The sequence below is a fragment of the Natator depressus genome, chromosome 1 (assembly GCF_965152275.1).
Source record: "Natator depressus isolate rNatDep1 chromosome 1, rNatDep2.hap1, whole genome shotgun sequence".
NCBI lineage: Eukaryota > Metazoa > Chordata > Testudines > Cheloniidae > Natator > Natator depressus.
This window is the reverse complement of record NC_134234.1, coordinates 68,657,348-68,685,107: the sequence shown is the minus strand read 5'-3', so window position 1 is coordinate 68,685,107 and position 27,760 is coordinate 68,657,348. Positions and strand designations below refer to the sequence as shown.

The 27,760-nt window shown below is 41.5% G+C and overlaps 1 protein-coding gene across 1 annotated transcript; it reads left to right on the top strand.

Moving 5' to 3' along the window:
• Positions 1 to 12,657: 12,657 nt before the first annotated feature.
• Positions 12,658 to 18,917, top strand: PCDH20 (protocadherin 20). Its single transcript, XM_074944034.1, has 2 exons — positions 12,658 to 13,231; positions 14,887 to 18,917. The coding sequence occupies exons 1-2, from the start codon at positions 12,989 to 12,991 to the stop codon at positions 17,569 to 17,571; spliced, it is 2,928 nt and encodes a 975-aa protein (XP_074800135.1). The 5' UTR covers positions 12,658 to 12,988; the 3' UTR covers positions 17,572 to 18,917.
• Positions 18,918 to 27,760: the final 8,843 nt, after the last annotated feature.

The following is a 27,760-nucleotide window of genomic DNA, read 5'->3' as shown; positions in this document are numbered from 1 at the left end:
TCTGCCATTGTCCCACATCACAGCAATCTTTGTTAGCATAAAGAGAACTAGATGAGACCAGCGTCTGAGTTGGGAAGAGGGGAAATAGACAGCCACCTCAGGTACTTAATTCTGAATAAGAGCAAAATACTCCCTCAAATATCAACGTGATTGCTCTGCACCTCCAAGAACGTGAGACGGCAGGAAGGGCTGCAGTAGTGTTTTGCCCCTGCCTCCTCTTGACTGCGTCCCACACTGATTCATGTACACACCCAATGAAGATCAGAGGTGGTTGGGCAAGAAGAGAGGACCACGTGGCATGCAAAGAATGCTTTCTATTGGCAACCTCAAGTCAAATGAGACATCAGGGAAGATTTGGGGAGAGGAGGGGGGGCCATAATGATGAGAGAAAGCTTGTGTGGGAATGGGAGTTACTGGGAGAAGAGGATGAAGGGAGAAAATTTAATGTAAGCTTAGAGAGAAGATGGAGAGTGGAAGTGAGAGAGTGGGTGACAGAGTATTTGGGAAAGGGAGCACAGGTTGGTGAGAGAGCACTTAGAGAAAGATGGCTGAAAGGTGAGGAAGAACTAGAAACCAAAGTATTAGGTGCCTTGGAAAAATCAAAGCTTCACCAAGAGGTGGCGAGGAGTTGCAACCAAAGATGGTGATTGAAACAAGCAATGTGGGGCAGAGTAATCTAGGGGATAGATGAGGCAAAGAGGGAATGGGGAGGTGAGAATGGGAGGGAAGAAAAGAGATTGGAGGGGGAAGTAGGAGACTAAAAGGGAGCAGAGAAAGGAAGAAGAGCAGGGAAAGATATTGCAGAATGAGAGAAATGACATAGGGAAAGTAAAAGAAAGAGAGAGTGCTGGGGAATATGGGGAAAAGAGAAGAAGCTGAAAAGAGAGAATTATAAAAGTGTTTAAAATGGAGAAAGAAAAGAAGATTGAACTAATGGGAAATGTATGAGAGTCTCTTAGTTTCTAAGTAAGTAGCTCTGATATCACTTTTCAGCTTCAAAGTACTGTACCATCTTTAAAGGCATGATGTACAGTATAAGTACTGTACATATAATGCATCACTGACAATAAATTGCTTAATGGCCATGCAGAGAAATTGCTACATCATTGACACTAGCAAATGTAAACAATGTGTGTTACACATTGACTTAAACACCATGGGCCTACTTCTCCATGCTGTAATATTAGTTTTATCCTACTGTATGTCTGCTGAAGTCAAAGCAGTGTAACAGAGTCGTGAATTAGGCTTCATATTAGCACATTTGTATCATGAGATATAATTTTGATAGTTGTTTTTCACCGTTCTACATCTATTGATTTTCAACTATACTGAATCCCAAATAAAAACCCTTCTTTGTTCCATGCATCTGACTGTAGTGGACTGGGGATTCGGATGTGTGGGAGAGCTTATGGGGTAATTCAAGTGTAATGATGGAGATTTTATGCTCAGTTCTGTCACTACAGCATTTATCCCATGACACCATGGAGGTCATTGTGATTCATAACTAAACTTTATAACTCTCTAGGAGCTGTAAACATTGATTTGCAATCACAAAATACAGGTACATTGCATCAGAAATACTTTTATTCTGGAGCACATCTATCTGGGGGACAGTGTTATTATCTGAGTGAGATGCTGATCTATATCGAATACTATATAAAATGGCTTTATTTTGGTTTTTATGCTTATTTTATTGTCCTATGAAATTAGGTTTTGCCTGGATCACACACACATTTAGTACGCAATAAATGTTGTCTAGAGTGGGACAAAGCATTTTTAAAAGTCTCTTTTAATTGAAAAAGAACTGTGAGAACTTCACATGCATTTCGCAAATTTTTCACCCAATCCTATAAACTGGGTGAATAACAAAAATAAATTCAAATTATTCATTAAGGTTCTAGCCTGTAACTTTGCAGCGTACTCTGAGTCTGAGGCAGTACTTAGCTGTACCATCCCAGGATCAGACCAAAGAACAAGCTGTGTTCAGACACATATAATTCATCTTTGACTCCCTTTGCTCTGAAGCTGTGAGGGGGCAATAACAAACTCACCCTTTTGTGGAGCTGTTCACCCCATGCTGTGCACCTAGCCAGCTACTCTAGCCAATGAGTGGGGGTTAGAGCCACCCTGTGTGGCCCCCCTCCCCAGCCACTTCTTCACAGAGTCTTTATCTCCAACTTCCCTTCCCATGGCAGCCTGCAATCCAAGTAGGGTGCAAAAGGTTGCAATCTAGCCTCTCAGGTGAACTATATTCCTGGAACTTTCAAATGTATTCAAGGATTTTTCAATCTGCTGCATAATAAACTCTCCTAGTTGTGTTTGCATAGCTCAGCCACTTTAAAAAGGATCTGGCTACAATATACATCATGTCTCATTTTTTCAATAGTCCAGCATACTAAAAATGGCTAGACTGGGATTTTGAAACCAGTTGGACTATGTGAGAAGTGCTGGTTAGTGTGAGTAGGAGCCCCAAAGACTGGCCTCAATATGGTCAGTATCATTAACAATGAAATTTGGCTACTGAGCCCACAGTAGATCCCTTTTGCAGAAATTGGTGTGAGGATAAGAATTTATTATTCATTATTTTTGAATGTTTAGTCTCTGAGCCTGTGAACATTTACACGTGTGTAACTTCACACACGGAGCTAGCCCATTGTGTGCTTGGAGGCCCCAGGGCTCAAAAAAAGTGCTAAGCTAACAGCCCTGTTGAATGAAGTACTCATTTTGCTTAAGAGCAGGCAGCACAGACAGTGTCAGCATAGTACAGAACACCTTGTGAATGCATCTCAAACTTGAACAGAAGACACCACTAGAAGACAAACTCAGCTATTATTGGGCTTCTGCTCCACTTAAACAAGGCTGGGCAAAAAAAAAAAAAAGAGAGAAGTGATCAATAAATAGGGTGAAAATAAAGTACAGAGTAGGTAGAGTGAACAACTAATACAGAAAAGTGGTGAAAAATTAGCGAGGGAGAGAAGAAATCTAATAAAAAAAGGAAAAATAGCATATATACCATCCAATTTTGTCAGCCTAGCTTAGTTATAGTTCTTCTATCCCTTATTTAGGCTATATATTCCCTTTAACTATAAGAAACATGTTTGGTTTGGTATTAAAAATGACCTCAACCTTGAAAATAAATATGGGTTCAAATTACAGAACAAAAGGTTCGTGAATTACTATTGAAAACTCTAAAAATAGCTTGAAAGGTCTGTAAAGCTTCAAATTTAACAAAGTTCACTGACCTGTAATAACTATTATTGTGTTCACTGACCCATAGTTAAAACTGACCTGAGTTTGAACCAACAAGAGGCTCAATAGCCGATTGTTAATTTTCTGAACATTCCACTTCCCCAACAAAGATTTTGAAGTCAATGAACTAGGTCAATTTACATCTGCTAAGAATCTGGCAATTACAAAGTTTTTGTGATAATGAAACCTGTAGCCATAAAACTATTATGTAATGAAATGTCAAATAAATCAGTGCAAATGAATGGAGAACTTAGTCTGAAGAATGCCAAAAGTATGTCATTCCAAGTCTTTTGGAAAACGATGTCAATAAATATATCAATGTATCATGATGTTATGATAGTTGAAGATGAAAAAACCCAATATTCATGCATATATAGAGATAATATTAAGATTTGTGAAAGTGAAAATCAAAAATATGTTAATGCCTGCTTATGAAGCTCTGGATACTGCAAGTTGTATGGAAGTACAACCTTATACTAATGAATACTAATATTTGTACCAATGCACACAACATTATTACTTATTTTTGGACCCTCATATGGCCCTGGGCTGCCAGGGGGCTTCAGGGGCTAAAAATATTTTTTCCCATTTATATTTAGCATGATTGTGACCATTCCTCTCAAATGTTGACTTTGTCACAGTTATCCAGGCTTTTGACTTCCAGATTGCACTACTGCAACACATTCTGCACGGAGCTCCCTCTGACGGGTTGGATCACAGAAACCCCCTTGGGGCTGCCAACTGATTTGCCAAGACTACTTCTGCCCCTGCTTTCCCTGCCAGCTTGAGACTCCAGCACCCTGCCTTGCTGAGCCAGACACGCCAGTCTGCTCCAATACAGACCCCCTGAACCACGTGCCCCAAACCTGCAGACTAAACCAAAAGCAGCTTAAGAAGTGTTCCTGCCTTTAACAACTCCCAATGGGGTCCAAACGCCAAATAAATCTGTTTTTCCCTGTATAAAGCTTCTACAGGGTAAACTCATACATTGTTTGCCCTCTATAACACTGATAGAGAGATATGCACAGCTGTTTGCCCCCCAGGGTATTAATACATACTCTGGGTTAATTAATAAGTAAAAAGTGATTTTATTCAATACAGAAAGTAGGATTTAAGTGGTTCCAAGTAGTAACAGACAGAACAAAGTGAATTACCAAGCAAAATAAAATAAAATAAAACATGCAATCTAAGTCTTGTACAGTAATAAAACTGAATACAGATAAAATCTCACCCTCAGAGATGTTTCAATAAGTTTCTTTCACAGACTGGATGCCTTCCTAGTCTGGGCACAATCCTTTCCCCTGGTACAGCCCTTGTTCCAGCTCAGGTGGTAGCTAGGGGATTTCTCATGATGGCCACCTCATTTGTTTTGTTCCACCCACTTATATATCTTTTGCATAAGGCGGGAATCCTTTGTCCCTCTGGGTTTCCACCCCTCTTCTCAATGGAAAAGCACCAGGTTAAAGATGGATTCCAGTTCAGGTGACAAGATTACATGTCACTGTAAGACTTCATTACCCACTTGCCAGCCCACAGGTACACAGGAAGACTTACAAGTAAAACAGAGCCATCTACAGGTAATTGTCCTGGTTAATGGGAGCCATTAAGATGCCAAACCACCATTAATGGCCCACACTTTGCATAACTACAGTAGGACCTCAGGGTTATATTTCATATTTCTAGTTTCAGATAAAAGAGTGATACATTTATACAAATAGGATGATCACACTCAGTGGATTATAAGCTTTGTAATGATACCTTACAAGAGACCTTTTGCATGAAGCATATTCCAGTTACATTATATTCACACTCATTAGTATATTTTTATAAAATCATATAGAGTGCAACGTCGCACTTCCTTTAAAGACCTTCACAGAAGCTGCAAGTTAGAGCCTGGTCTAGCCCGCCATAGAACTCAATGGAAAGACTCCCACTGACTTCCAAGGGAGCAGATCTGTGTGTTTAATGGTAGCACAGTTGCTTTGAGGGGTGGGTCAGAGGGAGCACAGTATGCCAGTGGGGGTCTGCAAATTATGCTAAATTTCTGTGCACTTTTGGGTATAGTTCAAAGTGTTGCTATTATACAGTAATTACACAGGAAGTAGCCTGTATAATTTGGGCCCAGCCTTAGCGAAATGTAGTATTTCCATACAACTTGTAGTATCCTATTAATATCTGAGTGACTGGCTCTCACAGCTGACCATCTTAACTAATGAGGTCAGTCGATCTGCTCTCATGCAAGGTACCTATGTTTAAAAAACTAATCGCTAGTGGTAAGACAGTCTCAGTGGAGAACCATCTGCTTTCTCCATTGGTTAGACAGAGCTTAAGTTTATTAACCTTCAGGGCATAGTGCAAAGCTAATATATTTAGTCAGGCCTTTGCCGAAGACCAGTTAATACAGAATGTTTTTCTGTCTTTAAGGATAACCCATGTTACTTGTTAAGCAAGTTAGTTCTTACTTAGGCTTTTATTTTGATCATTGTAAATTTGGTGATTATCTTTTTTTGCAGTGTAATGTTAACAATGCGATATGCTGTGGTTTTTTTGTATATATGCCCAAAGACACATGTGATTTGCACGTGCATATCATTAACAAAAAATGTTTTGAGGCAAAAACTGAAAAAAGGTATACCCTCCCACTAGCTCCAGGCTTCATCTCCATTTTATGTTCCACCCAGATCCATCTCCTCCTTCTTAGCCCCTGCTACCTACCCAGTATCTCTGGTACCCCAGGTTCTGTGTGAGGAAGGGAGCTGAGGCGGCAGGGAGACAGGATGGCTGTGTCAGCAAACTGAAGTTGTAAGGGAAATATCTGGTCTTGTATTTGAGTAAAAGTTAACTTGTGACATGTAGCTGAACTGTGTGTGTGCTGTAACTTAAAGTTTCCTTTATAGTTGACTATAGTTTTTTAGCTATGAGTCCATACTATGTAATCTCAGGGAAAATGTCCAAAGATCCTCATTTTAAAAGTTTCCTCTGTCAACGTTGCCAAAAAATGTTATGGAAAATTCACTTCTCTGCTAAAGAGTGAGTGAATAAAACATGGAGACAAAATTCTATAATTAAGTGTCAATACAGGGATTTTAGTCCTGCTTTAAGTGCAAATCTGAATATAACCTTAACTGAGGCTTCCCCAGAAGCCTTAAGGTCACATGTGCTTAACTTATGCATGTGCTTAACTTCACATTTGAAGTCACTGGTATTACAAGCTATATCTGTATGTTTATAAATAATGAAGGTGTCAGTAGATGATGCTCAGGAATATATCACATTACAAATTGAAAATTAACTTTCTATGCATATTCTGTGAAGTTCACTTAAAATTTTCTGCTGCAGATATTCTGGCCAATAAACTTGTTTCCTATAGTATACATGAAAAGTGATCACAAAGGGGGTATGAATACAGATGAAGCAAATTCTTTTTAAAAGTTCAAGCAAATACTTGCAAAAATATTGTACCTTAATTGCTCAGCTTTAACAGTGAGATTGGCTCTGACTGTGCACTGAGATCCATATGAATGGACACCACTGTTGATTTCTCATCTCAGTATAGCGTTGGGTTGATAATAATAATTAATAAATCTAAAATAATTCTTCAATAATAAAGCCAATTGCCATTTCATCAGTTCAAAGAGACACTGTGCATCCTTTTTGATTTGAGAAACATTTTCACAGACAAGGGTCTTGTGAACCAAGCCTAAGAAGCTTCTGAAACCTGGTCAACTAACCTGTCCAAAGAAAATAGGCAGTTTGGCCCAAATCCTACATATCATCATACTTATTCCTTGCTCAGGAAAATGCTTTTTGGAGTTAATGAGACTTTTGCCTGATTAAAGACTGAGTGGATGGCAGAATCCGGTCCTAAGAAAATTCAAATGGACCCATTTTCAATTAAGCAAACCTTAGAACATTATACTATATAGCCTAATACATGTAGTCCTCCATATGGGATCACAAGACATTCCATGTATTTCAAAGTGAAGCTGGGAACTCAGTCTGAAAAGGTAATATATGCAAAACAATCAAGAGAAAGCAACAGAGGAGAAGCCAGAAAACTTCTGGAGCTGCAGCTGCCACAGCAACCACAGGAGACTGGGCTGTGCAGCAGCATTATATCCACTATCTAAAAAACATTTCCGTCTCATAGAATTGCAGCCTGTGGCTAGTTGGCCAGTAGGAACCGAATGGCACATGGCAAGCTACTCGGAGCCCAGTAGGCACATACCTCTATGATCTGATAACTACCAGGCATGTCACAGTGATCCTTTAATGTGCTGTGTTCCATTGCTAGTCACAGGATGTTCATTGAAAATCTGATTTCTGGCATGAGAAGGCTGCAACTTCAGCTCAGAAGCTGTGGCTTAATGTCAATGAGAACCCTATTCACAAACATTTAAATATTCATGAGTCCCTTATACTTACAGGCAGTGTGTAGAAAGTAAGCTGGCAGAAGCTGGAACGCTGTCCCTGTGCTAATGTGATAAGCAATATAATGAAAGACTTATGGTATTAACAATTTTCAGCTGTATCATATTAGTACTGTATCACAGCCTTTGCTTTGGCTACTATGGTACAAAAATCATATCATTATTATTTACAGGCTTCCACAAGAACTGAGTGAAATTGAAGCTAATATACTCTGTAATATGATGTAAAAAACACTAGTATAAAAGAAGAGTTTGAATACAATCTGAGTCAATCCCTCCCTTCTAATTAGTTTTAGAAACATACATGCACTTAGTTAGTAAACGTTTAATTAGTTTTCCTTTTCAGAACACTGTTGTGATCCAACTGGAAATGAAGTGTGGGTAATCTTTTTCACAATGCCACAGCATTTTTGCTTCTACTCCAGGCAGAAAAGAGGAAATCTGAAGACATGCACAAATTAAAATAACCAAAGAAAAGAATGTTTTTCAAACTTCAAAAAATGTTTGGGAATGCAGTACATTAAAGTGCTGTGCAAAAGTTTTGCTCAGTTTCTTTTTCTCTTCACACTGATTAACCAATCAAATTTATGATGTCTTTCCGTTTCAGCGTTAGCTCAACCCACAACAGATATTGAGCAGACTAGAAAGGCATCCCCTCTCAACTAAGCTTCAAAGTAAAGAGGTATGACTGCTCCAGGGATGGGTTCATGAGAGGTTTATGAACTGAATCCTGCAGGTTCATTTTGCAAGAGTTTGTAACAAATCAACCCCTGCAGGCTTGACTAGACAGTTGGGGTTTACAAACTTTGAAGCAAATAATACCCCTCCAGCTCCACAGCTGCTTCTCCCAGCCTGGTCCCAGGACTCCTAACTACTTCTGGTATCTTTAGGGGAAGTGGCGGCTTACTGCCCCTGTCCATTGCTCTATCATGGGGACTGGTTGGTCACTTAGGACCTGATTTACAAAGATTCTGAGCAATCACAGCTCACACTCTAACCAGTGGAAGCACCAGATACTCAGCACTTTTGAAAATCAGACCATTACTTGTCATTCATAGGGCACTAGTCTCAGTTTCCCACCAGTAGACTCTGCCACCCAAAAAGACTCTTTCCTGGGGAGCGCAGGATGCGGGTCATTCTCCTTGCCCAGAGCCAAGACAATAGGCAGCTTCTACTGCTAATAATAAAAGTGTGGTGGTGCATATCTACATGCGCCAGTGAAAGGCTCCGGCAGGGGGAGAGCCAGTAAGTCCCCCCCTACCAGAGCTTTTCCCTGCAGTCGGTGTCTCTCCCTGAGGTGGGGAAATGCTTTGGCAGCGGGGAGGCAGCTGAACACTACATGGCTAAAAAAAGCAGTGTAGACATGAGAGGAACTGCCTGGGTGTGTAGAGAGCCAGAGTTTGGGCATGTAGGGTTCTCTGGCATGTTTGTATTTTACTCTCCCAAGCAGTGCCTCGCCATTCACACTTCTATTTACACCCAGGCTAGGGATTCTGGGGAATCTGTCAACCCAGCTCTGCAGAGTCATTGGGGAGTCTCAGTAGAACCAGAGGCCAGCAGAAGGAGCTGGCTGTTTGCTGCTGTATTATAGGGACTGAGGGGGGCTGTAGGTAGCCCCTTCATCCAGACGATCCTTTATGGATTGGTAGTTTACTGCCCAAGGTGTCTGGTTTGCTGAAAACAATATTTTCAGGGTTCCCTTTCAATAAAGCTGAATAACTGTTGTGAATCTCTCACTCATTTCTTCATTTGTATTTCACCATAGCATTAATCCAGCTAATGTATTTATATATAATTGTTCTGCTTCTTGGGTGGTTTGTCACTTAATCTTCTATCTCGTGCCTCGTAACTCACCTGAGGCAAACAATCCCACAGAAGGGTACCTACGTGTTCCTTCGTATTGCCTAATTATAACACACCCAGAATGTTGGCTGAGTTACAGCATTCTGGGAGGTGCTATCTTACTGACAAAAGTGTGTAAACTTAGTGTCAGTAGGACTATACATAAAAGGCAAGGTAAAAATACATTTTTCTTTAAAATAGATCTCCTACTATTGAAATAGAAAGAACGACTACTAAAAATCTTATGTTTCCCTGTAGAAAATTTGCCATTAGTCTGGAGATCTGTAGAAATCAGCCATTAAATTTCTGGGTGCTTTGGAAAAGACTCTCAGAAAACCTTAGCAAAAAAATTACTTATTTTGAATCTTTTCTGCCCTTCCCGTAATAGCATGCTGACATTCTTTAAACTGGTCATCAGTAGGGACTTGTTGCTAATACAAAGATGTGGATGGCACATGCCTATGTAAAGAGATACTGATTAAGAAGCAGAATGAGGGGAGCAAAATGGATAGCTGTTTTACAAGGGTAGACATTGTGATAAAGGGGTCTGGAAAGAGAGAATCAGTCTCCAGGAGAACAAAGTGGCAATGGAAGTTCTGTGGAGGCCTCAAACTCATTCTTCATAAAGTCCTAAAACTGCCTCTGAGACCATTAACCAATGGACTTTTGGGGTGAAATCCTGACTTCACTGAAATCAGTGGCAAAACTCCTACTGACTTCAGTGGAGCCAACAGTCTACCCTAGGTAACCAGTAGAGGTAGACCAGAAGGAGACCCAATGTAGGTCTCATTATATCCAGTTAGACTAAACTAAAAAGGATTGAGCATCTGAGCACCTTTAGTATTGACAGGTCTTCAATATTGTGCAGGTGGATGAAAATTTAGAAAGGCACTTGAGTAATTTGATTTATTCCTTAAATTATACATGTATCCTCTGAACTGTATACACTGTACGTACTGCCTGTTCTATTTTTGCTAGACTAAAATGGTAAAGAGCTAGACAATTTATAAGGGAAAAATACTCTTGCGTGGTTTCAGAACCCTAGAGATTGGTGAATAATAAATACAACAGGTTCATTAGTTTGTAGCACATTTTACTTTTTGAGGTACATATGATTATTGTGGTATTGTAATTTTTTGGTGTAGTGTGGATGATAAATGTGATACTACGTTTCAATGGGAATTACTGAACAAATTAGGGCCTGTTCATCCTCCCACTGACCTCAGTAAAAGCAGGATTGGACTCTAAATCCTAAAAACATCCTTGTTCTTTGTGTATTTTACAGCTGGAGAAAATAAGACAGAGAAGCTAATGTGACTTGCTTGAGGTATCAGAGGGAGTCAGTGTCAGAGGGTTCTATTCAGATTCTCTGTAATATCTGAGTGCCTTCCAGAAGTATATCCAACCACAAGACTGATCTTTTTTAGTCTGGTTTACTCTTTTTCCCTTTTTTCATCCGGGGGGGGGGGGCGTGTTTTTGTTTTCTTTATTATTATTTATTTATTTTATTTATTTATGTACTGTCTGCTGCACTGTGTTTTTATTATTCAAGGCAAGGTTCAGGAGCTGCACCTTGCACCTGGAATTGAAAGCAGAGAAGTTTGAGGTGGTTCTTTGATCCTGGGGGAGTGCGTTCCACAGACCTGGGCTGCCACCAAGACAGCTCTGTCTGCTACACAATCTAACTTTTATTCTTGTGGTGACAGCTCCATTGTACCTGAGAAATGTAGCTGTCAGCCATGGTCAGTAGAGAATCTTTCAGGTATCTGGGGGGCCCAAACCATTCAGCACCTCAAAAATAAAGGCAGAGAGATCTTGAATTTAACTTGACATTCTATGGAGAGCCAATGGAAAGAGCAGATGGCAGATATGCTGTACTTTCAGTAGTCTGTTTTGATAAGGAAAAGTATCATTACATCCTGTACAGGTTGGAGGTTTTTAAAGCCTGATGGCTGCATGACTAGATACACCGCATTGCTGTAGTCCAGTTGGGAAATGACCAAAGCATGTATTAATGGATACTGTCTACACTATGATAAAAGACCTGCGGCACAGCTGTCGCTGGCCCCAGTCAGCTGACTCAGACTTGAGGGGTTTGGGGCGTGGGGCTATAAAATTGCAGTGTAAACACTGGGTTCTGAAACCCTGTGAGGGAAAGGGTCTCAGAGCACAGACTCCAGCCTGAGTCTGAACGTCTACATTGCAATTCTCAGCCCCACAACCGAAGCAAGGTGAGCCCGAGTCAGCTGATCTGGGCTCTAACACTTGGCGCTGTAGGTTTTTTAATCTGACAGTCTCGACATACCCAATGACATCAGGCAATTTTTTGTCAGGGTGCGACAAAGTCTGCTAGCCAGCTGCCGGGTGTAGAAAGCATTATTAGTAGCTGCTGCTCTGTGAGGTTTTAGAGAGGAATCCAGGAGTACTCAGCCCTGGATTGATTTAACTAAATGTAGGTGTGGACCTTCACCCAGCGGAGGCGGCACCCTGGCGACAAACTCCTCCGAGCAGAACCTTTCTGGCCAAGTTAACTCTTAACATGGTGAAGTGGGGTCCCTAGGAGCAGCTAGATGGCTGGTTCCAGGAGGTCAACAACCGTCTAATTGAAAAGGATGGTATAAAAACGTTAAAATCAGGCCCAGAGTATCTGCCGCGAAGCAGAAAGAGGAGTTGGGAGCAGTACAGGGAAACATCAAACTGTATTGGGAACATTATCAGAGACCTGACATGATAGAAATTGGATTGTTCCAATGAGCCTATTGATTCAGATCCAATTGATTATTCTTTAACTAAAAGGAAACAAGGTTCCAAAGCTAGAAGGCAAAACGCGGATTACCCCGATTTTACAGGACTCCCCTCTCTCCCCCCCACCCCTCATCCCTTGAGAGCTCAGGCTGAAAATATAACTGCATATCCTGCCGCGGCTGGATGAATTTAGATTGGGATGGTTAGCGCTACAACCCAGCCTGCCTACTAGCTTCAATCCGGATCGCGGCCGTTTGTCCCGCATTTCTGGGCAGCGCTTTGGGGCGGGTGACACGCAGTGCCATGTGTCCGGGAGGTCAGCGGCACTCGCTGCATCCCTCTGCCTCCTGGCCGCCCCCAAACTCCAGTCTGCAAAGAGAGCGTCCCCTGAAAGGCGGCCCCGAGCCCGAGGGCACAGTCTGCGCTGTCCCCGCGGAACGCACCGGCGCTGGCGCCTGTTGACCGCGGGTCCCTCTGGACGGGTTTGCAGCTGGGGAGGGGGAGCTCAGCGGGCAGAGCTCCGCGCGAGGACGCTGCTAAACCCAGCGGTGGGCTGGTGCGTTCCACGCCGCCGGGCTCCGCGCGCCTGCTGCGCGCCGGGCGCCGGGCGGGGCTCCTCCTGGACCTCGCCGCAGCAGCCCGGAGGAGAGGATGCCAGCCGCCGCGTCTGTCCTGCTCATCGCGCACCGCCTCCTTCCCCCACCCGAGCCTTTTGTTAATTGATGCGCCTGCGACTATTGGCTGAAGTTCTCCCAGCGATTTGCATGAAGAGCGAGGGGCGTGTCTTCTGCTGCCTTCCCACCAGGAGCGAAATGACTGCAGTTTCAGTGGGAATGAACTGCCAAGGGACGGGCAGGCGCTCGCAAGCCCGAGGAACAAGCTGGCTCCCGAGGAGCAGGCACCGGCAGCCGGAGATGGGGCACCTCCGCGGCGCGGGGCGCGCCACCAGCCCCAGAAACCTGCAGGTAGGGGATGTGTGCGGGGGCAGCCCTGCAAGTTGTGAGCTCGTGCCCAGCAGAAGCGGTTGGGTTTTAAAAAAAAAGGAAAGAAGAAGAAGAAGCAAATGCTCTAGCTGGATCTAAACTTCACCGGGAGCGATCAGTGGGTCCTGTTGGCTGTAGCACCTCTACCAACAGCAATCAAAGCCGGGGGGGGGGGGGGGGAGATGTCTTTGTTTAGGTTAGAGAACCGTTCATGACACTGAACGGAGAATGGCTTTAAATGGAGGGGAGAAGAACTCCCCGAGGCTGGAGGCCAAGTTAAGCGAACCCGTTTCCAAGTGCAGAGAGCTACAGACCGGCTTGGCAATCAGAAAGGGCCAGTCCTTTTGCATACTCTTTTCAGGCGCTTCTGTTGGCGTTTCGTGTGAGTCCTGCGGAGGGAGAAGGGGGCCGGTGAGGATCAGGACTTACCTGTTAAACGGGAATTGAAACTTGAACACCGAGCTGTGGGCAACATGAACGGGGAGCCCTTTTGCCCCTCTGGGTGAGGTGGTTTTGGTGCTGATGGTAAACTTCGCTACAGGGTCCCTGCATAATCTGTTTGCTGTACACCGGGTTGCATTGGGAGTTGTGCAGCAGGACCATCGGAGGGGAATAGGAACATTTGTGACATGGTCTATTTGCTTACGATAGTTGGTGTGCATGACCTGTTTGATGGACGCGGCAGTGTAGACTATGTGAAGTGGATAATGCATTTGGTGCACAGTGTGTGGTGTATTTGGTGCAGGCGGTTTCTTTTTTTGGGGGGGGAAGTGGTGCACGTGTCCGTTTTCGGGTGCAGAGGGTGGCATATCAGATGCTTATGGTGATGTATCTGATGCAGAAGGTGTATTTGGTGCACATTGTTATATGGGTTCGTGTGAGGAACAGATATTGCAGATGGCTTGGGTGTATTTGAGGTCAGGAGCTCATGTATTTGGTGGTGTAATTAGGGGGCAAACGTTTGGGTATTTGGAATGCACATAGTGGTGAATATGAGTGAAGATGGTGGTGAAAATGGTATATTTTGGGTAGGATTGTGATATATTTGGGGTCTAGACTGGTGGTTTTGGAATGCAGGTGGTGGTGGTGGTGTATTTGGGGTGCAAAGTGTGGTATATTTGTGGTATAAGTGATATGGGGTTCAGATGGTGATGTATTGTGGGCACAGATGGTGTATTTGGGGTGTAGGTGGTGGTGTATTTGGGGTGCAGGTGATGGTTCAGCAGATGGGGAATTTGGGGTCCAAAGTATGGTGTGATGTGGTGTGTTTGGGGCATAGATGGGTGTGTATTTGGAGTGTGGGTGGTGGTGCAGATGATGGTGTATTTGGGGGGTAGTAGTGGTGTATTTGTGGTGCTGAAGGTCATGTATTTGTGGGTAGTTAGTGGTATATTTGGATCATAGATGGGCAGGTAACTGGTTTTTAGCTGGTGTACTTGTGGTGCAGATGGTGATGCAGTTAGGGTGCCGTTGGGGGGTATTTGGGCTACAGATGGTGGTGTATTTGTGGTTCACATAGTGGTGTATTTGTGGGTAGGCGGTTTTGTATTTGTGGTGCAGCTTGTGGGCAGGGTGGGCTGGCTGGGCATATGACAGGGACAGTCCCTCTCTAATCCCCTGTGCCTTTCTCTCCCTAGCATTTGTTCCTTTTCCTGCTCTTCATCGGCCCTTTCAACTGCTTCGCCAGTTACAGCCGCGCCACCGAGCTCTTCTACAGCCTCAACGAGGGGCTGCCGGCCGGGGTGCTCATCGGGAGCCTGGCACAGGACCTGCGGCTACATGGAGTGGCTGCAGAGGGGCCGCCAACCCGTCGCGGGGAGCCTGTGCTCTCCTTCAGCCTCGCCTCTCAGGGGTTGGGCGGCCAGTACGTGAGCCTGGACAACCGTTCGGGGGAGCTGCACACCTCAGCCCTGCAGATCGACCGCGAGGCGCTGTGCCTGGAGACTGGCGTCGGCTCACCTGCCTCTCTGCTGGCGCCATCCTCAGAGCCCTGCCTGCTGCTGCTGGACGTGCTGGTGCTGCCTCAGGAGCACTTCCGCCTGGTGAAGGTGAAGATTGCCATCCGTGATGTCAATGACAATGCGCCACACTTCCCCGTGCCCAACATGCGCCTCTGGGTGCCCGAGAATGCCCCCGTCGACACCCGCCTGGCCATAGAGCACCCGGCCCTCGACCCTGACCTGGGTACCAATGCGGTCCAGACCTACCGCCTTCAGGATGACTATGGGGTCTTCACCCTGGATGTGGAGGAGAATGAGAGCGGGGAGAGGACCCCCTACTTGATTGTTATGGGGGCCCTGGACAGGGAGGCCAGAGAGGAGTATGTCACCCTCATCATCGCAGAGGATGGGGGGACCCCACCGTTGCTGGGCAGTGCCACCCTCACCATTGGCATCAGTGACATCAACGACAACTGCCCCCAGTTCAGTGACTCCCAACTCAATGTCACCGTCTATGGGAATTCCAGTGCAGGGACACACATGGCCACCATCCACGCAGTTGACATGGACCTGGGATCCAATGCCCAGATCTCTTACTCTTACAGTCAAAAAGTCCCCCAGCCATCAAGAGACTTGTTCCACCTGGACGAAAGTACAGGAGCGATCAAGCTCTCCAGTAAAATCGATGGTGATGCTCTCCGGCTCCATAGATTGACTATATTGGCCAATGGTCCTGGTTGTATCCCTGCTGTGATCACTGTGCTGGTGTCCATCATCAAAGTCATGTTGAGACCCCCTGAAGTGGTCCCTCGTTTTATAGCTAATGAAGTAGAAGGTGTGGTTTACTTGAAAGAATTGGAGCCTGTTAACACACCGATAGCATTTTTTACCATAAAAGACCCAGATGAAAAATATAAAGTGGATTGCTTTTTGGATGGCAATGGGCCATTCAAACTGTCACCATACAAACCATACAATAATGAATATTTATTAGAGACTACAAGGCCTTTAGACTACGAGGTGCAGCAGCTCTATGAAATATCAGTGGTTGCATGGAACTCAGAGGGATTTCATGTAAACAAGATAATTAAAGTGCAGGTTCTGGATGATAACGACAACTCACCAGTTTTCCCTCAACAATTAATAGAATTATCTATTGAAGAAAATAATGCTCCCAATGCTTTTTTGACCAAATTGCATGCAACGGATGCTGACAGTGGAGAGAGAGGGAAAGTCTCCTATTTTCTAGGGCCTGATGCCCCTTCATATTTTTCTTTAGATAAAACTACAGGTGTTCTTACAGTTTCCACTCAGCTGGACAGAGAAGAAAAAGAGAAATACAGATATACTGTTAAAGCAATAGATTCTGGATTGCCTCCCAGAGAATCGATAGCAACTGTCACCATCACAGTGTTGGATAAAAATGACAATAGTCCCAGATTTATCAATAAGGATTTCAGTTTTTTTGTACCAGAAAACTTTCCTGGTTTTGGGGAAATTGGAGTTATCAGTGTTACAGATGCTGATGCAGGGCAAAATGGATGGGTAGCCCTTTCAGTTGTAAATGGAAGTAATATTTTTGTGATAGACACTGGCAAAGGAGTTTTGAGAGCTAAGGTCTCCCTCGACAGGGAGCAGCAAAGTTCCTATGTCTTGTGGGTTGAAGCTGTTGATGGAGGTGACCCTGCCCTGTCTTCTACTGCTAAAATAACTATCCTTCTTCTGGACATTAATGACAACCCCCCACTGGTCTTGTTTCCTCAGTCTAATACATCTTATTTGTTGGTACTTCCTTCTACTCTTCCTGGCTCTCCCATCACAGAAGTCTATGCTGTAGATAAAGACACTGGCATGAATGCTGTCATAGCTTACAGCATCATAGGTAGAAGAGGTCCACGACCTGAATCATTTAGGATTGACCCTAAAACTGGTAATATCACCTTGGAAGAGTCACTGATGCAGAATGACTATGGTCTCTACCGGCTACTGGTAAAAGTTAGCGATCATGGCTATCCAGAGCCCCTCCATTCCACAGTCATGGTGAACCTTTTTGTCAATGACACAGTGAGCAATGAGAGCTATATTGAAAGTTTGTTAAGAAAGGAGCCTGACATTAATATAGAGGAAAAAGAGCCACAAATATCTATAGAGCCTACGCATAAAAAAATGGAGTCACCATCTTGCGTGCCTACCTTAGTAGCCCTGTCAATAATAAGCTTGGGGTCAATCACTTTAGTAACTGGGATGGGCATTTACATCTGTTTACGGAAAGGGAAAAAGCATCACAGAGCAGATGAAAATTTGGAAGTACAAATCCCACTAAATGGAAGAATTGACCTTCATATGTTGGAGAAGAAACCAATGGAGATTTCTAATATTTAAAGTTTCCATGTGGATAAACCAAACTGCTGTCTAACAAACCTTGAACAATGCCCAGATTGGGTATGTTGACAGCAGTTACAATGAAGGACCACTAATTTATAACTTAATAATATTATAATTGTAAATAGGTGTTTACAGGTTTTTTAAAGTCAAATTCAGATTACAGCTTTTTTAATGAAATCTTCGTACTAATCGCTAGCAAGGAGTCTATAAAAACATGAACATCATTTGCAGCTATCATAAACCCACCATATCAGTGAATATACAGAGAGAGGAAGGTAAGACAATGATGCATTAAACTTAAGTTTAAAAAGTCATTTTAACCACAAGAGGGCATCAGATGCTCCTGTGCAGGGAACTGTTTGAGGTACCGTCCATGAGATTAATGCAAAGTATATTTATGGGTTTTAATATAAAACATATCTGGATTTACATATATTTACACAAAAGAAATGTGTATTCCACTGGATGTATGATAAAAAGAGGAGGAAACATGCACTAGTAAAACAAACAGAATTTTTTCCTCCTGAGTAATGCTTAGACAGTATGATAGAGAAGGCATTAACAAGAAGTGCAATTCCTGTTGAGCAAAGATGCAAAATATTGTCATGTAGTCAGAATTTGAACTGCTGTAACATCTTCACCTTTCACTTGTTACGGACTTAATATCTTCACACAAATGACCCTTGCTCCAACAGTTTACTTGCCGTTATTAGGGAAAAAATGTATTTACTATTTCTTACAACAAATGTACACACATACACACACATACATGTCCATCTCAATAAATATGGCCAGATGCAAGGAAGAAAGGGAATGCCTAAATCCTTCGTTGTCCCAAAAGTGTTGATATTTTTATTCTTCCAGCAATCTATCAGTCGTATTCCATCACTTTGGTTGTGTAACAGATATTTGTATGTGATACTTCTGACGCTAATCTGTCAGATGAAAACAAAAAACACTTCACATTATTAGCAATTCTAGAACTTTAGTTAGTTTACACTGACTATTGCTCCTCTCTGGGTTGGTATTTCATGTGAAAGATCTGATTTCTGCCTTTTTTGGCTACCATTCCAGGCTCCTTTTCATTGGTTTTGTTTTTTGGATCAATTCCAAAATCGTATTTGTAAGACTGGTGGCATATTTTCTTGATAATTTATTCTTTGCTGCATCCTCTGCAACAAAGCAGCAGGTTTATCAGTGATGCATCATTTTCACTTAATTGTAAGAGCTGGGAACTATCTGTTGTATGATGGTTACATCAAATTTATCTGTGTAAACAAGGTAAATAAGTGTTATGCTTAAAACTAATCATTTTGATTTCTGGCATCATATGTCTGTACTGTACCAAAAGTGTTTATATGTCTGCAAATTAAAGCTATATATTTTCATAATAACTTTTTCTCTCTGTGCTAACATTTTAATGATAAAGCAGAGTACCACCCTGTTTACAAGCAATTTTTCATCATTACCTAGGTATTTACTCTTTTATTTTTAATTTAATTCATAGCACATTATTAAAAAGCATAATACTTCCAAAAATTAATACACTCCAAAACTGTTCTTAGGAACCTTATCCTGCACCCATTGGAATCAATGCCAAGGCTCAAATTGACTTAAATGGTTCAGTATCAGTATTCTTGTTTTTTAAAGGTATGCAGTGCAACTATATATAGATTTTGATACATTCACCCACTTTGGCTAGTACCTTACTCCACTGTAAACTCATTGAAATCTGCAGGCTATTTGCTGAGTAAGGTGCTATTATCATGAGTGAGAGTATCAGAATCTGGCCTGTATTTTACCAAACCACCTTATTAGCAAAATGAATTTATTTTCAGAGGATTATTTCAACTAGTTCTTGGTATTAACATTTCTATAATATACTCTCAGAACATTTTTTGTTTGGAAGCAGTTTGATGGCTGTGTTCCATGAAAAAATTAATTCTACCTGCCAAACGCTTATGGTTTATCACCTTGTTTTGTTTCTTTTAATATTATTAATATATGAAAATGGTATGTATCCATGAAAATTCATATGTCATGAAAAAGACTGAGTATTATCTCAGAAGAAATATGACTAATTCCTTTGAACTGGGTTCTTTATTATACATTTTGATGCTTTGGTGGAAAAGTTTAGTTTTCCATACGACATTTATTCAGTCTAGTGGCAGGTTAAGCAAAAGGAAAATAGTATTTTCTGCATTGCTTCTGTATTATTCAAATTAGAAGCCTGGTCTAATTTCCAGTGAAGTCAATGACAATTATACTGTTGACTTAAATGGGAGCAGGAACAAGGCCCAATCTTTTAATAACAAAAAACTAAAACGTAAAATCATGGGCCTGATCCTACAATCCTTACACACAGGGCACCAGACTGCGTGATTCTTACTCGGGCCTTGTCTACATGTGGACTTGCACAGATTGAATTGAACTTGTTGGTTTAAGAATGGCTTATTTTAGTTTATCTTAAACCTTTTCTTAATCAATTTAAGATAAACCAAAATGAGCCTGGTTTACATGAAATAAGAGTGACCACACAGTCGTATGCACCTGGTTTAAGTAAATCAGTTTGCAATCATACCTTCACTTAAACTAGTGCAACTATGGGTGGTGAAGTAAAGATAAGCCTTTGCTTCTTAAATAGTCCCATTGACTTTAATGGGCTATTTGTGGTGGCAGGTGCTTGTCAGTGTCAGTAAGGTGTGATAATCCACCCCATGAGTAGTCTTCATGTAGGTAGTCCCAAAGAAGAGGATAACGGGTGAAAGATTGGATTATTTGGGGTTTTTTTAACTCAAAACTATGCAATTGGCAGCAGGTAAAAAAAAGCTACCAGCCATGCAACAATTTGGTTAATCATATCCATGACAAAACAATCGGGTATTATCTCAAACTCATGGCACAGTAGATGTTTTTCATTTTAAAAAAGAGGGCTTCTAATTTCCTAGTGTCAGAATAGTTGATACCAGTAATGAGGCACTTTTCTGTAGGCCTTGCTGTTGATAGAATATCTTTTACAGAAATCCCTTTCATGCAAAAGACATTTTTAATGAGTATAGCTAAAGTAAATTAGATTTGAAGATAAAAGGCCCATTTTACTAACACCTTGTGTTAGTGCAGTTGCCAAAATGTATGCTAATCTTGTCAGTGTTGGTAGTTGAGCTGGCACGAAAATAAATGTCCCATTCATTAAGAATCCCAATATCCATTGAACAATCTGTGAGCGAGTGGGTGCTGTTTCTCCAGTTCAATAAAAAATTAGATGGCCCTAATCTTTGTGCTGCTAAAGGCACCGTAGCATTGCAATGCAAAACGTATTTGAATTAAAATTAGCAAATAAAGGACAAGAAATGGGCTGTGAGCCTAGTGGAGGCGAGCATAGAAAATCAGTTTGGGTTCTTCTCTTTTTTTATTCCATTTGATCTCTCTAAAGAGATGGGCGCTCCATGAGTCTTTGAAGTTATTGTTTTGATGCAAAATTTGCTAAACGCTGCCTGTTTTAACATCAGTAAGGGATGAGTTCTGAAAGTGTGGCAATGAGAAGTAGTGCATTTTGCTTCCCCCCCCCCCCCATGTCTAACACAGAAACGCTATTTTATCTGATAGCCTATGCAGGCTTCAAGGCTCAAATGTATGACTATGTCTACAAAGTCAGATCCAAAGCCCAGTGAAGTCAATGGCAAAACTACTTTTGACTTCAATGCAGCACTCTTAATTTTTCAGTCTGGGAAGATTTAATGAAAATACCTTAATTCAAAAACATGAACAGGTTAATTCCTTACTAGACTTTCACTCTGGAGACTCACATTCAAAGTGGTCAAAAGAGAAATGAATTTCCTGGTCTGAGTTCATCCTAGCTCTCAATGAACAGTGAGTGGCCTGCATTACAAAAACAACCTGCAGTTTGGCATAATTTGACATAAATGGCACTTCCAGCTCAAAAAAGGTCAGTGATAGAAACTGCAGGGTGTTTCTTTCCAAGACTCAGGTGCATTGGCAGAGCTGTGCAATGGAGCTTGTACAGTGACTGCTACCTGCTCTGTACTGTGCTTGTCACCAGTTTCGTTTCTAGCAATCATTCATTTTCATATGCATTAATATTTACAAAATTAACTTACAGTTAAAAACAATACATCAAAATACACAGTGACTCCACTGAAACAGACATTTGCTTCACACTGGTCTCCAACGAAGCTGGAGTTTGGACAGTTGAGTAAATTCATGTCCTTTATTACTAAAAAGTATCTATCTTTAAATTAGATGTCTTGTGAAATTTTAATGGAAACCACAGGTACTCAGCACCTTTAGGATCAGTCTATCAGTTTAACAGGACTTCTCACAGGATTAAGGATTACTCATGTGAATAAAAGTTGCACGGTTGATCTTTCTACTTCATTAAAAATTAGTCTTTCATTTAATGGACTGGAAAATTATCTCTGGGAGCCATTTGCACACTTCTAGCACACTACTTCATAATAAGTCATTCAGAGTTATGAAGTTTCTCATAGTTTGTAGCATGTCATAATTTAAAGGTTTCTAGGTTAAAATGTGTCTAAAAATAACTAACTGCATGCAGAGTAGCTGTTTCTGTGTCATGCTCTGTACCAGACTGAAGCTGCGGCCAGGAAGATAAACCTGACATCTGCACTGCGACGCAGAGAAACTCACAGAATTTGGCAAGTAAGGAAGAACAAATAAAGATTTTCAAATTCTAGAAAACAAAGATACTTTCATTCCTACAAAGAAAGGTTACCTGTCTGACTAACACTTTGTAGGCCAAAGTTTCAGAATCTGCACCTAGAGTTTTAGACTAGTTTTGACTCAGTGGGTTTTAAAACCCAAATGATGCATTTCTGAATATTTCTGAAAAAAAACCAAACGGAGCCCTAAGTATACAACAGGTGCTAAGGAAACATTGTTCTTAATACAGAGCCTTTTAATAATTTATGATGCATTCAATCATTTATCTCACTGCCTGTGAAAACAAATCCATGCCTAATGTTTGACGTGCAGGTTTTCACCTTGCTATCTTACACCCATAAAAAACTAGGTATTTTGAGTAGCAGACATTTAGATTATAATTCAAATATACTATGTGGGATCATTTAATCCATGTTCAAATAGAGAAGATGACTTTGTGTTCAGGCTTGACATTATGTTTCCACAATCGTTGGAATGACCATGGGTTTCAATCCCTGCAAGGTGAACTCAATTTTCCATCCTTCTGGATATGTTGTATATTTTACATCTCCAGAGCCCTGCACAAACATTAATCCTCACCACAAGCCAATGGAGTGAGTGTGCAGAATGGGAAAACAAACACTCAGAGGGTCAGATCCTGCCCTGATTATGTCTTGTGCAATTCCATAGAAGGGTGTAAATCAGGGAAGAATTTGGCCCATAGAGGTTAAGGTTAACAATTTCAAATGTATATTTAAATAAATAAAAGTGTCTCCCTTCAAGTGAAAAAATATGGGGCCTACATCACTTACCCAACATCCCAGAATCAAAGACTGCTGGGATTACAACCCTGTTAACGGTTCCTGGCTCCAGTTCCTCGGCTCTCCTCATTAGATTACTGCTCCTCTAAAGTACTTTTGCAAGCCTAGGAGCTTGATCCAGTGTCCACACACACACACAGAGACACACACACAGAGTGGAATGTGTAAGTTAAATGCTGCCAGTTAGCCGAATGTGACTGCATTAGACTAGTGCTATGTATAATGATAGTTAAAGCATTTTGAGGAGCTGCAAGAAACTATGATATGTGAAGTATTCCAGTTATTACTAGTTATATTATTATAGTGCCCAGAGGACTCAGCCAAGATCGTGGCCCCTTCATGCTAGGTAATGTACAAACATATAATGAGGGACAGTCCCTGTCCCCAGAAAATTCACAGCTGAGTAGATGAGACAGGGTGGGAGGGAAAACAGATGCCCAGAGAGCGTATGTGCCTTGCCCAACATTACACAGGAGATCAGTGGCAGAGACAATGGAATTTAAGTCCCAGGCCAGTACGCTGGTTCTGCTATATGAATTATTTTAAAGCTGTGACAAAAATACTTTGTAGAATTATTTTTTTCAGCTGTAGCCACCTCCTTTCAGGCAAAGCTTGCTGAACACATACAAGAAGTGTGATCCTGTACATGTATTAATATGGCAAGCGCTTTGAAATGGTAGATTGAATACAAAGGTATGTAGTGCAAGTTAGCGCCCTCCTCCATATCACACGCCAGGCTACATTTTTAGAAGAATGAAGTAATAAAAGAGCTGTGTGGTATCCAAAGGACCAGACAAGTGCTGCTTCCGGGGATGTGTTGCACTTCACTATGCACTGAAGTGGACAACAGCAGAGCATAGCAAAGTATAATTAAATGCAGTCAAAATGAAAAAGTCCCTTAAAGAGATCAGGGGTACTGGTGAGAAATGAAAGGAAGTGGTCATAAGCTAAATAAAGGTTCACCCTGGTTCTGCTGGAGTTGCTGAGCTCCCCAGCAGTGCTAAGGTCCCCTTTCATCTTTCTTTGACCCTAAGAGTAAGCTGGCACGGTATTAGGGTTTTCTGACACTCAGTGCTAACACAAAATGCAGTAAACGACTCGCATTGTCAGGAGGTCATCGTTGTAAAGAGGAAAAAGGATGGAATGGTTTAAAGGGGTCTGCTGCACTACAATAATAGCATTTTTTTATTGGCAACTTTCCATCATGCTGTCACATTGTGCTAGCGCATTTTTGCTAACACAGTACAAAACCGGTCTCATTAGAAACATTTGAATATTCTCAGCCAAAGTACTTGCTGCTACTGTGACCTGGTGTGTCCACAGAAACAGTGGAATTTTGTTAATGTTCCTTATTTTTATTATTTTGTTAGATCCTTACTTATTTTGTATCAGTACAGAAATACCATAGCTGACCCTGTGGTGACTTTCCAAACAATCTATTATTCTAAGATAGCCGTTCTCGCCTATATTTCATTAAATATTTTATTGCACTAATAAGAAAGAGGACGTTTGGTATCCTGCAGATGTTTTCTGTTCAAATGGGAAGCACACAATTCTACCTACAAGCTACCTGCACATTATTTTGACTCATGGGGAGGGGGAAAGTGCATGCAACCAATATGTTTTTTAATTTGGGGGGGAGGGGGGTGTAACTGTTTTTGTTTTTCTCTGATGACAGCTGCGCATTCAGCAGAATTAAATAGGTTTGAATTGTTATACATTAATTTACTTTTCTTTGACACAGAGGTGTACTGAAAAATCAGAGTCACAGCAAATATGGAGTTACTCACTTAAATGTAGCTATTTTATCATTTGGCCCACGGTTTTGTACAGCTGAGAATTTGGTTTACTTTCTCCACTGCTCTACAAGGAAAAACTCAAATGTTAGGGCATATTTAAGTCCTGGAAGTTCTATTAAATATCTACTTAAAATCAACACAAGATATCTAATTACTTAAATGCCTCAAAACTACTTTCCACTCCACTCTGAAACAAGTTAATTCAAATAATCCAGTGCTTTAGGCCCCAGGTACTGAGCACCTCCTGTGAGGAGCTGAGTGTCCTCCACTCCCATCTGATCTCTCATGAGTTGAGGGCATTTTCATCAACTCACATAATTATTTTGTATAAAGAAGACCAAAATCACCAGCATTTTCCCATCCAGGCTGCAGCAGCTCTGGGGAGATCAGAAACAGGAACTTTAAAGAGTACTGCTGTTTTTTGATACTAGCATCTCAGTTTTGATACTAAAAGTGCTTCATTTTAGTGCTTCTTCAATAACATAATTTTATATTGCAGAATGTAGTGGGTCTAGTGGTTTGACTGATCACATTTCTGATAACTTAAAAAAAAAGATACCAAATATCTAACATTTCTCCATGTATTTGCCCTCTTAAAAAAACAAAGTTTACGCTAATAAATTGAAACTATTTGGCTAATGTAATCAAATGTGATGCTCTGGCACAAGGACACAGCTTGTAAAGTATTAAGAGCAGTTCCCCTTCATGCTATAAAGTGCTTCTTTTTATACCTTTTTCTTTCTCTTGAATCAGACACTTTCCATGCCTTCCAGGTATGTATTCATATGAGGTCTCACCTGAGTGGACATTTAAGGTTTTACATTGCATTTTAATTAAATACAAAACAACTAAAGGCTGGGTGTTAATTTGAGAGAAACATCCAGAATAGCTAGTCAACCTTTTACCAGCTCAGCTAGACCGAGTATCCAGAAAAGCCAGCCCAGATGGGTATCATAAAAGCTATTCCAATCCACTGCCTCTGGCTTCTCATATACTGTTATGGTGGAGCAGCATAGGTCCACATTTTGCTCTCAGTGAAAACTTTTCAACCTTAATACCAGTGACATCAGTGGAGTTGCACAAGTGTAACAGGAAAGCATTTGTCCATCCATAGTTTCATTAACATAGGTTTGCATATGTCTACATTTTCTTGTACAAATCACAGATGTTTTTAGTGTCTGTCATAAATATAAAGGGAAGGGTAAAGACCTTTAAATCCCTCCTGGCCAGAGGAAAAACCCTTTCACCTGTAAAGGGTTAAGAAGCTAAGATAACCTCGCTGGCACCGGACCAAAATGACCAATGAGGAGACAAGATACTTTCAAAGCTGGGGAGGAGGAAGGGGGGGACAAAGGGTCTGTCTGTCTGTGTGATGCTTTTGCTGGGAACAGATCAGGAATGTTCTTCATAACTCTTCAGAACTTCTGTTAAGTTAGTAAGTAATCTAGTTAGAAATGCGTTAGATTTCCTTTTGTTAAATGGCTGGTTTTGCTGAATGGAATGTATATTCCTGTTTTTGTGTCTTTTTGTAACTTAAGGTTTTGCCTAGAGGGATTCTCTAAGTTTTGAATCTGATTACCCTGTGAGGTATTTACCATCTTGATTTTACAGAGGTGATTATTTTACTTTTTCTTTCATTAAAATTCTTGTTTTAAGAACCTTGCTTTTTTCATTGTTCTTAAGATACAAGGGTTTGGGTCTGTGTTCACCTATGCAAATTGGTGAGGATTTTATCAAGCCTTCCCCAGGAAAGGGGGTGTAGTGCTTGGGGGGATATTTTGGGGGGGAGACGTTTCCAAGTGGGCACTTCCCCTATTCTTTCTGTAACATTTTGGTGGTGGCAGCTTTTAACCTAAGCTGGTAAGAATAAGCTTAGTGGGTCTTTCATGCAGGTCCCCACTTCTGTACCCTAGAGTTCAGAGGGGGGAAGGAATCTTGACAGGGTCTATGAGTGAAACCAATATTGGTTTTTGTTCTAATAAGCCACTTCTCAACTCTGTTTTTGCTTGCTACTGCAGTAAGATACTGTGTCCTGAGATACCCAGTAGCCAGGTATCACCTTTCTCTTTCCAAACTCCCAACCCACGTAAATAGGTACAAGAGCATGTCTGCTGGGAACACTCTTGTACACATTTATCTGAGCCAACTGCTTTGTTTTCTCTGAGCACCCTTGTTCCTGAAAACTTTCTCACTGGAATGTTTACAAATCAGCAAATAACTGGGGTAACAATACCAGTGAAGTGAATTGGAGGCCTTATTTGCCAAGAGTCACTTTTTTGGAAACCTGCTGTTTGTGAGGATGCAGACACCCAAAAATCCTAAAAAAAATCATATATGGTAGATACACAGAGGCAAAGAAAGGAGTCTCATTGCTACTCCATCCTCACTGGTCTACTGGTGATAGATTACATTGTGCTAGGGATGCAATTCTTAGAGGAAAAAATTATGATTCCACACAGCACAAGGGACAAAATGCTATGCTGCAATGCCAAAGGACATTTTGATATGGAAATATGCGAAAGAGGAGCCAGAGAAATCCTTTACCAGCCTGACAGAAACACACAGATTCCTTGTATGGTTCTAAAATGTTCTGTGTCAAACATATTCAACACAACAGTTTATAGAATCATTATATCTTCAGCAAATACCAGAAAGACCTTCTCAAAATGCATCAACTTCGCTTTTACTTTAAAGGCAAAGACAATTCAGTGGTAACTGACTTGTGCTCAGAGTGCTGTGAGTTGAGTGTTCTACAAGATGACCTCAGAGAAACATTTGAAGTCTACCTTCACAAGACATGAAATTCCTTAGCAAGTATTTTCAGATAATGGTCTACAATAAACTAGTGCAAGATTGGAAACTTTTACAAAGCGTTAGGTTTCTCTG

Excerpts from the sequence above, each read along its gene's own strand:
- PCDH20 (XM_074944034.1), top strand. The coding sequence starts at position 12,989 with ATGCGCCTGCGACTATTGGCTGAAGTTCTCCCAGCGATTTGCATGAAG. Across the intron at positions 13,232-14,886 it reads CCAGCCCCAGAAACCTGCAG|CATTTGTTCCTTTTCCTGCT; the intron begins GTAGGGGATGTG and ends TTCTCTCCCTAG.